At 42.8% G+C, this 12,131-nt stretch overlaps 1 protein-coding gene across 5 annotated transcripts in view; it reads right to left on the bottom strand.

Moving 5' to 3' along the window:
- The window catches only part of ZZEF1 (zinc finger ZZ-type and EF-hand domain containing 1), a 55,707-nt gene continuing 43,799 nt past the window's right edge, over positions 224–12,131 (bottom strand). The window contains exons 48-55 of one of the 5 annotated variants that reach the window (XM_021415584.1): positions 11,173–11,532; positions 9,278–9,421; positions 8,292–8,460; positions 6,208–6,306; positions 5,314–5,479; positions 4,087–4,237; positions 3,496–3,567; positions 224–3,284 (exon numbers count right to left, since the gene is read on the bottom strand). In XM_021415584.1, the coding sequence (XP_021271259.1) occupies positions 3,210–3,284; positions 3,496–3,567; positions 4,087–4,237; positions 5,314–5,479; positions 6,208–6,306; positions 8,292–8,460; positions 9,278–9,421; positions 11,173–11,532 (1,236 nt within the window). In that variant the 3' untranslated portion in view covers positions 224–3,209. Of the gene's footprint in view, positions 3,285–3,495; positions 3,568–4,086; positions 4,238–5,313; positions 5,480–6,207; positions 6,307–8,291; positions 8,461–9,277; positions 9,422–11,168; positions 11,533–12,131 lie in introns of those variants that run through there. The other 4 variants (XM_021415586.1, XM_021415585.1, XR_002443975.1 and 1 more) reach the window with 4 other exon arrangements.

Here is a 12,131-nt window from a genome sequence, read left to right as displayed (position 1 = left end):
ATAAGGCTGCTGGAATGTAAACAGCAGGGCTGGAATTTAAGAGAAGACTCCAGTCCTACGTGTCCTGCATAGTTTGGTGCAGCAGCAGATGCACGAGGACAAGCAGGTTGACTTACAGGCACTGAGAATGAAGATTCCCAGGGAAAACCTCGGGTGTCTCACTGCACATTCAGGCATTTAACACTGAGGGAGGAGAGGAGAAAAGCAAACAAGCACCAGACACTGCGTTGTACTTTTTTGTTTTTATAGAATCTTTACAATATATTTCTCTGCATTTGCATATTTTACCCACATCTGTAGCTTTCTTTTTTACACGTTGAACTGAACTGGAATAAATCTAAAGGTTTGATCTATTTTAAACAACTGATAAAAATCGCAAAGTAGTAAACCCGTAATAAAAGAAATTATAAAACTCTCTTTTTTAAGTGTTTAATGAAAGCAAGTCAAAGGTATCGTTACGAACAACGTGGTTTCTCTTCAACATACCATAGGTGATTCAGGCAGGACAACTACTTGATTTTTGTTTTAATATTAGGCACATTTTTTTTTTTTCAGCATTCCTGTTTTCCAGCCAGTTTTCTACTGTTCAGTAGTACCATCATCTGCATCCATTTGGAACTGCTGGGGGATTTTCAAAATATCCTTGATCACGAATACTCACCGTCGCTAATCTCAATCTCTTTAAAACTATCAGGAAAAAAAGAAAATATCAAGTGTTTTTTTTGTCTCTTAAAAATCTGTAATGAATGATTAAGTTGTAAGGCAGCAACAGATTCAGTGTCAACTCAGGTCACGGTCCTTCAGTTCCATCTAGTGGGTAGAAATAATATTTAGTGGACAACGTTCCCAGACTGTCCCTCGGGGCAAGGAGGTGGCTCTCAAGGCCGGTTACTGCTGGTAGAGAAAGGAAGCGGTGCGCCTAGTGAGGATCACTGGCCACTCCTGGTCATCCTTGCAGCCTCGTGTCTTCAGACAGAAAGCAAAAAGGCAGTCCAACAGAAATTCATTGAGTACGACGGAGCCATCACAGGTTCTATGAATGGTTTATTTACAGTCTTCATCCCTGATGTGAAAAAAAGAAAAAAAGCCTTCTCGGACTAAAACGTAGGAAGATCTCAGCAGCATGCTACATGCCCTAGCAAATCAGCCCATTGCAGATCCCCGGCTGCTTGGCCACGGATTCACGCTGAGGCAGTGAATAGGAAGTCCTACTGCTCGACAAGAGCAATTTCAGAGAGCTCACCTGTCCCAGCGGCGCGCCTCCCTGGAGCACACGGAGCATCTCTTTTGGTGCAGCAACTCAGCATCTGCTCATGCTTTTAGAACGCGTGAAGTAGCTGGTTCCTCACCCTTGCAGTGAGACTGCAAACTCCAACGCGTTGCTTGGACGCGGGAACAAAGCGAGCCACACGTTAAAGACGCGCCACAACTTTGGCAGTTCTCTTCCCATCACGAGCTCCTTCTGGAAAGGAAGAGCTTTAACTTCCAGTTACAGTACATTCGAAGGGTCTCAGAGCAGTATTTCCCTGCATCCTTTCCATCTTTGATAAGTGGTATGTTCTTCCTGAATTCTGGCATTTTTGCTGGCTAAGAGGGCCTCTCCATTCTGGAAGGCAACGGCTCCAGCACCGCGCCGCTTGGTCTTCAGCTTTCAGTCTCTCAGGCAGAATAATGACATCCTGATTCACCCGCATCCCCTGAAGAAGCATTCCCTCACAGTCCCCTGGCTGAACAGAAAGAAGCCAGCACATCTTTAACCACAACACGAGAGGTCATCCAAGGAAAGGGGGATGCACACTGCACATTTCCCTCCCAGAGGGAGATGGGACCACCCTTACAGTACGTCCAGCCCCAGCTGGTAAGCCCGTCTGTTCAGAGCCCATCCACAAAAGCACTGCTCACGTGCTCAATGCACAATGCTATTTAGGCACCAAGCACGTTTCCCTCTGACAGAGCTTTGCCATTACCCAACTTACAGACACAGTGAGCTCAACTCCACTACTGAAGATTTTGGTTGCCTCTTTCGTAGTTTAATGTTGAAGTGAGGAAGGGAAGAGAATAATGATCATTAGAAGTTTCTCTGAATTCATACTCGACAAAATACAAAATACATTCCCAGATCCTTCTGTGTTCTTTGTAACTCTTTGGAAAGAGAATAACCAGTGTAGCTGAGAAGGAAAAAAAAACAATTTATTTCAGTGCAGAAGGTCTGCAATTCATTCCACGCCCATCAATACAGTTATTGCTGTGTAAGGTGAGATGAGATTGATCATTAACTCCCACCCGGAGAGCTGGAAGCTCGAGTTCCCAACATTGCAGAGAAGGCCCTCAGTATGCCACCAGTACTGTTAACACAGAAAAACCCTCTCCTGAATAATTTCTTGTAATGATACGACCTTTGAGAAACGCGCAAGTTCCTCAGTTCCTCATCTCAGCACTGCTTAGTGAAGGAGGCCAGCCTTTGCTCTCCGTGCTGGAAGGATGTACAAATTGGAGTAATACCACTGGAGATAAATTAAGGTAAGAACAGATGATCCAGTTGATCGACTCAAAGAACAGGAGAGACATTAACCTCTCGCACGAGGATGCTCTGGAATCCTTTAACTGCTATGCAATCACCCAGAATTTGTTCTGCAACCTGTAGATTACCAGTAATCAAAAGTCCTTTTCCCCAGGTAGTAGCCTTCAAAGCAGAAGCAAGCACGGCATGATTCAAGCGTGGACCATTTCTGCATCAGCCCACCGGATTCTGGTTTGCCTATTTCACTCCAGTGATGAACAGATGCTGCTGATGGCATCCTTCTAAGTTCAGCAACATTTTCAAAGCTTTCAGGTTCCATCGATCAATTTTCCTTGGGAGCAGATGATACCAGTGCGGGGGGGGGGGGCCTTCCATTCTCATACTTCAGTTTCCTTCTTTTGTTTACTTCCTCTGAATAAAAACAAAAATCATTGTTTTGTTTACTCTAACATGCTACAATATGTGCATACATAACTGGAGGCGACGCGTGAGTTACTTCAAGATGTGCTTTTTTCATCGAAGTGCGCTTTTACTTTTACAAATTCTACATCAAGGTGGAAGGAAGGCAGGCTGCAGAGTGCTCATACACTGAAGCTGAAGGAACTTGTCCTGAACGGAGTTAAGATGTTTGTTCCAAGGTTCCTATGGACAAACTACTCTATCCCATGCACTCCGGCCTGGGCCAGTATTAAACATTCCAGAAACTTGTTGATTTGTTTGGATAGTTAATGGCAAGGCTGATAGCAGCAATGTTTCTCAGGGCCTGGAAGTGAGAAGAAAAAAACAGAGTCACATCCAATGTACTACCCTGTTCAAAAACGTAAAGAAATCCTGGTATGAATTTCAATAGGAATTATTAAAACACCACTTTACTTCTAATGTGCTACTGCACAATCAGAAGCCGTTTGTTACTTCTCTCTGCCAGGAAAATACCACAAAAACGTATCTCTGGGGTTGTGCAGCCTTGTTATTACCTGTGCTGTGCAGCGATGAAGATGATCTTCAGTATTTAAGGCAAGCAAATACTCCTGTAGAGATCCAAGCTCCTGCACCACAAAGCATTTAATGAGCACCAACACTTCTACCAAAGACATCGTCCTCATCAACATTGAAATGCTGATCGTTATAGCAGTCCCTAGTCAAAGGCATCTGAACTACACACAAGACTCCTGGACTAGAACAGTTTGTGATCACAGGAACCAGTTCATTAAGGACAGTTCATTAGGTTACATGCAAAATCAACCCAAAGAGAACCATGTTCAAATGCCTTTAAATTAATCATTAAATCAGCATTCCTCTCAGAATTAAGAGTAGATCATGCCTTAACTGCCCAAGGAAGGGTCATGACTGTTACAGACTCATGATGGATAAGGCAACTATATTATTCCCCTCTATTAGAATTTGCTACCAGACTCCACAAGAAAAAGCTGCTCGTATTTCTCAAGTATACAAAAACTCTGATGAACTTTGCCAAGATAAAGGAAAACTGCATTTAGTTTGACACTGAACTGCACCACATTCCCAGCCCTGGGGAGAGGAGGGATATAAATAAAGGAACTGCTTACAGTAACTCTGTTTTCGGTAACAAAAAAGAGTTCTGCAAGTGCACGATGAAGAGGAAGGAGAATACCAGGCTTGGTCACATCATGGCATATGTTGTTTTCCATATGGGTGAAGAGCTGCCAAAGTGGCTTCAGCAACGTGAGGTCACAGTCCCTGAAAAAAGGTCATTGAAATAAAGCAGTGAGTAACCATGATCTGATGCCTTCTCCTGGGAAAAAACAACACACCCACAGCACCCCAGTTTAAGAGAATGAAACCATACATTTTGAAAGTTAAACGCATAGAGGAAGGAAGAAGGAGAAGCATTTAAAACATCTAAATTCAGTCAGGTGTTTCAGCACAGCAAGCTTCATTCTGAATCAGTGAAGTGAAGAAAATCTCATATCCACGAATGTATCTAAATGACTTTTCTAAAACCGAGCAGCCTCCTGAAATGAGAGCTTGAAAATAACCACATCCATCCTTGTGCTTAATGCTCCAGCTCCACTGCTTGAAACTGCACAACACCAGACTACAGCGCTGGGCAGCTGACACCCTTGTTTCAGGCAGACATCATTCATTACAAGCAGTTCCAACCCTGCCTCCTTCCTACTCCTGAGTTAGAGCAAGTCAATTCAAATGTCACTTATTACACAGACAGGATGATAAATATCGCCCAGTAGTGGGGGAGAGAATCTATCATCAGATTAACACAAGAAAAATATTGTAAGCGCAGCGTAGACTTGATCTTTCAGCGATTAAATCTGTTGTCCATGGGACAAAGCAGACGTTTTCTGCTGGAAAAACAACAAAAATAACACCAAAAAAGTAAAGAAACTTGAAATTACCTTAAATCAGCGATTGCATATTAATACCAAAATCAGTTTTGCAGACTTGGATGCAGATTGTTGTATTTCAAATTTAAAAAGAGTAAAGCAGTAGTTCTACGCAATTGTTACAATGCGATTTTTGACTTGTTTTTTTAATCCAAGAATGCTAATAGAATGCTGTTCTTTTAGTGTTTTGCTCTAAACCAAAAGGGTACAACTGGGACAAGCATCAGCATTCCACCACTGCTACCAAGCTATTGAGTTAAGGCAACTACACACACTTTCAAGACTACAAAATCTCAACGCCTTTTCCACCATCTGCTTTCAGAAGGAATACCCACGCCGTGCACACCTATCCTTTCTGAAACTCGCTGTCAGGATTGCAGTGGCACAAATCAAACACTCAGAACGTGTGCTCACCTTTGGGTGCTACACTGCACTATCTTCAAGAGCAAGTGGATGGCTTTCAAGCGCTGGTGGCCGGTCTGACGGCACGCCACCCCCACCTGCCATTCCCAGATCCTGGCCAGCGGGAGGTGAGGAACGACCCTTTCTTCAGACAGCATCTGCTTTAGGATCTCAAACCCTGGTAAAAATAAAAGCATCCAACAGTTTTCACTTTGTAGGGATACCCACGGTTCTCTCCATATACAAAGCGCTGCCCTAGCAAGCAAGAATAAAAATCCGAGATAATTTGAGGCTGCATTCTGACACTGGTAGTATTTTCTTGGGCTCAATTTAAATGAAAGCTAGCAGGAATCCTACCCGAAATTGAAGTTTTGCCCAAATAAGGATAAGCAAAACCAGGCCCTCAGCATTATGTGATATGCAGTAAGGTTTGCTGATTACAAATCATCCATTGGCTTCATTTCCATTAAAAACATTTAAATTCTAAAATAAACTAACTTCCACGCTGTATCTACAAATCAGACCAACAAACAGCCTACTCTAATGGACAACTTCTTGTTGAAAAGGCAATCAAAATGATATCTGCTTCCAATTATGGCACCTGGGACTGTTTACTAAATCCTGTGTGTAATTACTGTCATATAACGACACTTGAAATGCAAGTAATATTATTATAATTGTTTTCTCTCAGTCTCCATAAAGGTTTGGTATATCTAGCATAAGGTCACAGCAAATAAGAGACATCAGTCAAGTTTCAACCTGAATGAGACAAATCACCTATTTCCAAAACACTGAAGAAGGCAGATTCAAAGTCAAAAAAATATCCAAAAAATAAACCCAGATAAAGGCAAGTTTGGCAAAATAATTCCAAGAAGTCCTTCCAGATACATTCTGAACAGTGCTTACCTGTCTGAAACCTCCCCAGGTGACCTGCAGTCACTGTAAACTTATAGCCCCACTCCGTGTTACTCATGTCAGAAGTAAATCGGTAATAGAGAGTGTCTCCTGTGTGCAAGGAAAGGGAGGAAATCCACATTACTACCGTCTAGGTTTGCTACCACTAGTACACTTCTTACTCAGTTTTTCATGAAAATAAATTTGTCCTAGACATCATCATTCAAGGGAAGTGATGATGAAGTGCACAGACCTGAAGCAAAAAGCAGAATGATTTCCGCCGCACACAAATACTTGCAGGATAACGTCTCTTACATTTATGCCAATTCCATAGAACAAGAGGGAGTTACGGACACGCAATTAAACTCCACTTTTCCTCCTTGAGCTATGGATCAAGTGTGATTTCACAGAACCATAGACTGGCTTTGGTTGGAAGGGACCTCAAGGATCACCATGCTCCAACCCCCTGCTGCAGGCAGAGCCGCCAGCTTCCACATCCAATAGTAGACCAGGCTGCCCAGGGCCCCATCCAACCAAACCAATTCATGAAAGAGCTTCTACTTGGGCAGCCAAGTTCGCTGTCCATTAATCAAAAGGGAAAAAGTTGTGGAAGTGCAGTTGCATTACTCTTCGTGTCAGAAAGCAGAATCGCATGCTTCTGCTTTATGGAGCTGCATTATTAACCACCTAATGCTGGAATTGCTACCAAAACGTTGGATCATCCTGTGAGCAGGCAGTGGAACATGCAGAAAGTTCTTCTCACTGTAGCACCTACAGCTTCACAGGGATGGATGCTGGTGGTTAGCTGTCCTGCTGAACAAACACCTTCATCTGCTGTGCTCTGCAGTGTCAGAGCTGCCCAGAGCTTACTGTTTCCTTCTATCACGTGAGAAGTCACTGTGGGCCAAACACGATCGTGTGCAGAATTTTCAAAGTTTCAGGTGGATGAAAAATGTTGAAAATATTTGTGAGGGCGACGAAAACCAAACACAGAGCTTTTTTTTAAAAAAAATAGTAATAAAAATCAACAAAGCTGTCTATTTTCCCATTTTTAACACAAAGTGGAGTCACTGCTCACTCCTACTCCCAAGCAGCAATGACAGCCTGCAGAAAGCTCTGTCCCCAGATGCAAAGCCCAGTGCCTGGGTTCAGCTAGAGACTGCTGAGGGAAATCAAGAGACCCGATCCAGAGAGCTTGGATGGAGCTGAAGGTTCACAGGGTGAAACTCAAGTTTCACAGCCAAGGCTGCTCCAAAACAATGGGCCTCAAAGTTCAGTTTCCTGGCAAACCTCTGCAGCCATTTGGGAGGAAGAGGAGGAAGGAAAAAAAGTTCATAAAAATCCGAAATACTTCTATGCCCATTGATTTCCAACCAGAACTTGGTAACCCAAACTGCTTCACAGTGAAAGTTCCTACATCTATTTACTGCCAGTACACGTGTCAAAAGCTTCAGAGCTCAGCCAGTTAACGCAGCTTAACACAAGCAGCATGGGAGCCATGCAGTTTTCTCCACGCAGCCCTTCAGATCGCTGGCATTTTCTATAGCATGTTATCAAATATGTGCTTACAGAACATGGGCTGAGCTTGTCAGCGAAGTGAGGGATTTTTTTCAGCTGTGCTCAGTGGCAACAACTGGAGACAAGGCATTGGCACGCTCTCTGTGTTTGCTCTGAGCACTAGTAGAGTACAGAGACAAGAGATAAGCCTATCTGCTTAAAAAAACCCTGCTTCCTGTGGAAAGTCAGACAAGGCAGAAACAATGTGAGTATCGTGCAGAACAAGGACTGCGCTGGAATGGAATCAAGATGAAAACTTGTTTCCAGTAGCTAAGTGACTGCTTTGAGTGAGGCGGGGAAGAAAAGGTCAGAAGTAAAACAGTGTGGAATGTGTCAAGTGGCAGAGCAACAGATAAGCCCCTTTCTAAAAAAGCAAATGCAGGAGAAGCCTGTCAGAGCAAACAGACCGGGACAAGAACAGGAGTTCTTCCCCACACGTCAGTAACATCCATGTTTAACTGTCATATTTCAGTAGTTTTCCTCGGGAGTGCCAGATCTCAGCAATTTGCCTCTTACACTTTAAGACAGAGCATATTCACCTGGAAGCTCAAAGTCGTTCCATTTCTGCGGAGAGCCACTGAAGCTGTGCCGGTCCTGCTGGAAATCACTGCTGCTGGACATGAGCAACTCGTCACAGCCTTCTTCTGTGTTACACTGAGAGTCAAATTTGATTGAGAGGTAGATAGCACCGGGAATTTGAACTTTATCCTGAGAAATAAACATGTGATCTTTGCATATTGTAACACTAGATTGCCAAGAAGCTATTTAACTTTCAGCCTACAAACAGAAGGTGTAGAAGGAATATTACCGTGCCTCCACGGGAGGGGAAAAAATTCTTCATTAGTTTCATCAGCAATTTAATTTTGTATTAATTTAACAACTGAAAAGCATGGCCTATTGGTGTTAAGAGTGTAAAATTAATTACTAGTAACACTTTGCTTTTTTGAAGGTACTATTTGCTGCCGATACCAATCCTACTGCCAGATTCCAAAGGTTCATGTGTCTTTAAAAAATAAAAAGTTGTAGCTGTAGGGAAGTTAGAAATCCTAAGATTGCCCAGAGGCAGTAATCACTGTATTTGCATGAGCAAGAAATAAAAAAAATAAAAACCACACTCCTTGCTTTCACCTAATGGCACAAGAAAGTAATAGGCCAACTGAAACAGAACTTAGGATGAAAAGTAAGAATATTTCTTCATTAAGGCCCTGAAATTATTTAAGTATGTGATCTCCTTCAAACACATGTATATTAAAACCATTTAAGTTATGGATTTTTCCACCTGATTGAATCAACAGTACATCAAAGTGTCTTACTGAATATATTTTGCTTCAGGGCAAGGCTGCAGCCAGCTGGCACGAGCCTCTCCAAAATCACTCCAGAATAGGTTATTCCACAGGTGCTTCAAGCACAGGAGCCATATGGTTACACACAGAGAACACTGTGACACTTCTGCTCCAACCACCTTGGTACTTCTCAGTCTTCCAGTCACAAAAGCCCACTGTGCTGGGATCCAAGTGTAACTTACCTCAAAGTTGGTATTGTTGTTGTAAGGATGCTTCGATTCGCGCACCTGGATGGCCATTCCAGGCTCCTCCATGAACTGGCAAGCTGTCAGTGCCATTGTTCCCAGCATGCTTTCATTGCACCCGAGCAGTACTTTCTGCAGAATCTGAGAAGCAACACATCACACAAATGTAACCTGCTGTCAGAACAATATGGGTGAACTCACATGCTGATGATGGACACATTTCTAGCCAAAGAGAGACTCAAGGAACCAGTAAGAAAGACAAATTCACCAGTGACGTCTGCAAGTGCCACCTCCCAGACGTGCAGAAGATTTTACTGCACTCTTTCAGATCTTTCGGCCTTCAGTTGATAAAAAGGTGACAGCTACTGGCTACATCTCTTTCCACGAATGCTAGAACAAAGGCTAGTCCACAGAGTAATTCTAAGTAAAAATGAAGCTGGAAACAGAGGTGGTTGTTCAAAACTTTGCTAATGTACTAAAGAGACACCTTTGCCTTCCCTATCTGCAGTTTGCAGTTGGCAAAAATATATGGCATGTTCTGTTCCTTCAAAACGTACAAGTCCACATGTAAAAAAGAACAAGTCAAGTGGCTGCTTGGGAGAGCCAGATGCAAGAGCTGTGTCATGAAAAATGCAAATAAATGCCATTGAATCTAACAGGACATATTAAGTGATAATTCAGAACAACCTTACTCTAAGCTCTTAATCATGAGACTTATAATGACCTGCACAGGGTCTCGAGTAATATGAACCCATTACACTGCTTTACCTGCAATTTTTTAACTCCTCCAATAGAGCTGGCCAGGCTAGCTCAGGCCAGAAGGGTTGCCTCCAAAGCAGCCACTAGGAGATTTTTTTTGAAGAAATGAATATAAAAACACAGGAAGTATGCAGCACAGTTCCTTGAATGCATTCTTTGCCTCTACAAACTCGCAGAATAGCCTAAGTCAGAGGCCACGTCTTTGTATTTTATATGCCTTAACAGATTTTCGTTACATCAGTTCATCCTGTCATTTTCTGACCCTATATAAACACCCTGTGGCACCAATTCTAACGACACGCTGTGTCAAGACCCAGCTCCTTTAGTTTGTTTTGGACCTGCCACTGACTACCTTAATCTGACACTCCTTTGTTTTCTTACCGGGAGGGCCAGTGAATAAGACTTGCTGTTTACTTTTTCTATGCTGCTCATGGCTTCAAAACTGCAGAGAAGGAGGAACTGAATTTTTATTAGTCCTCCTCTCTTATTGCCCCTGGAACCAAGAAAACCAGCTGGTTCCTAACATACAAGTTACTTCATGGCTGCAATAATCCCTGCCACTCTTCTGCAGATCTCTTTCAGTTGAACGACATCGTTTTACAAAATGAGATGAGGGACTCAGGCAGCGTGCTGCAGCCCAGAGGAGAGCACAGTACCAGCTCAGCACTGCACTGATGCCTTCTGTTTTATTCTTCATTCCTTCTTTGAAGAATTCTAGCACTTGATCCGCTTCGTCTGCTGTGAAGCGTTTGGCTGACATTTTCATTACAACATTCTATTAGAATTCCAAGACCATTTCCACCATATTAATAGTCAGCGGAGCTGCAGGTATTACAATATACACATTGAGATCTAACAAAAAACAGCTTTCAAAATGAACTGCCTATCTGACCAATTTCTCTACCAGATTTATTTCCCCGTATAAATGAGAGAACCGTCTCCAAGGAGCCAGCCTTCTCATTTGCTGTTAACAAAATCAGTACATTAAGACACCGACAGATTCCAACTGCTTTTTCGGAACTAATTTTAATTTTGGAGTTTCAATATAGTTTAAAAAAAGAACGGCACATATTTTTGTTAGTCAGAGAATGGAATGCAGGGCTCGTTCACACACAGAAGTGAAATCCACTTACTTTTTCCCACAACTGCTTTTCCTCTAGCTGCATAAGCATGTCCAGTATGTATGTCATGTGGGCTGGGCCACTAAGATCCAGGACTTCCTCGTTTATTGCCACATCTTCTGGCCATTCAGCCAACAACGATGCCAGCACATGCCTGGCATAAAGAACAGCAGTTGCCTCATTTACACGATACAGGTAGTCCCTCACAGCCTTTTTGCTTCTGGAGTCCAGCTCCTTGTGCAAGAGGATGGAACTCTTTGTGCGGCGCTGCTTGGCGTAACTAAGCTGGAGGTCACTCTCTGTGTTAGTTATCAGTTTCTGGGCAACCGGATTGGTTTCTTCTGTTGCTTTATCACAGAGCACAGGCTTTGACTGCAAAATAAAGAAGTTTGAAAACAGGCTCTCAAAAATTTACTTGCTTTCATTTGGATAGCTAACCAGCCCATCAGGCTGCAAGCTGAATTTACAAATTAATTTGTCTTACACATACTAAAAACTAGACGCATCAAGGAGCACAAAGTGTGACCTCTCATGTACCTACAAGGACAGGACTCCTCAAAAAACCTGTTTGTGCCAACAGACCTCACCATAAACCCATACATTTGTGACTGTACATGTGATCAGAAACAACAGTTTGAATTCTAACCTAAAGTGTTAGTTTAAGCTGAACTACAGAGGCAAAGCAGTACCATGCTATTTGTGTTCCTAGAATGCAATCACAGAATGGTGCAAATTGAGAGGGACTCTGGAGATCATTTCATCCAAGTATAACTTAAAGCTATAACACCAGGTTCCACAGGTTTGGAGTGTTTTCAGGGCTGGATATTTGATGAACCCTATTTGAACTGCTGTTAACATCCAAAATTTTTTCTTATAATTGCTTGAAACTACTTCAGGAAGCCCTCAATCCTGTTTGCGATGCAGCTGATACACTGTTGTGCTGGTGAGGCCACACGGCCAGGAATCAGCAC

This window comes from Numida meleagris, chromosome 18, assembly GCF_002078875.1.
Source record: "Numida meleagris isolate 19003 breed g44 Domestic line chromosome 18, NumMel1.0, whole genome shotgun sequence".
NCBI classification, from domain to species: domain Eukaryota; kingdom Metazoa; phylum Chordata; class Aves; order Galliformes; family Numididae; genus Numida; species Numida meleagris.
This window is presented reverse-complemented; position numbering and strand designations above follow the sequence as displayed.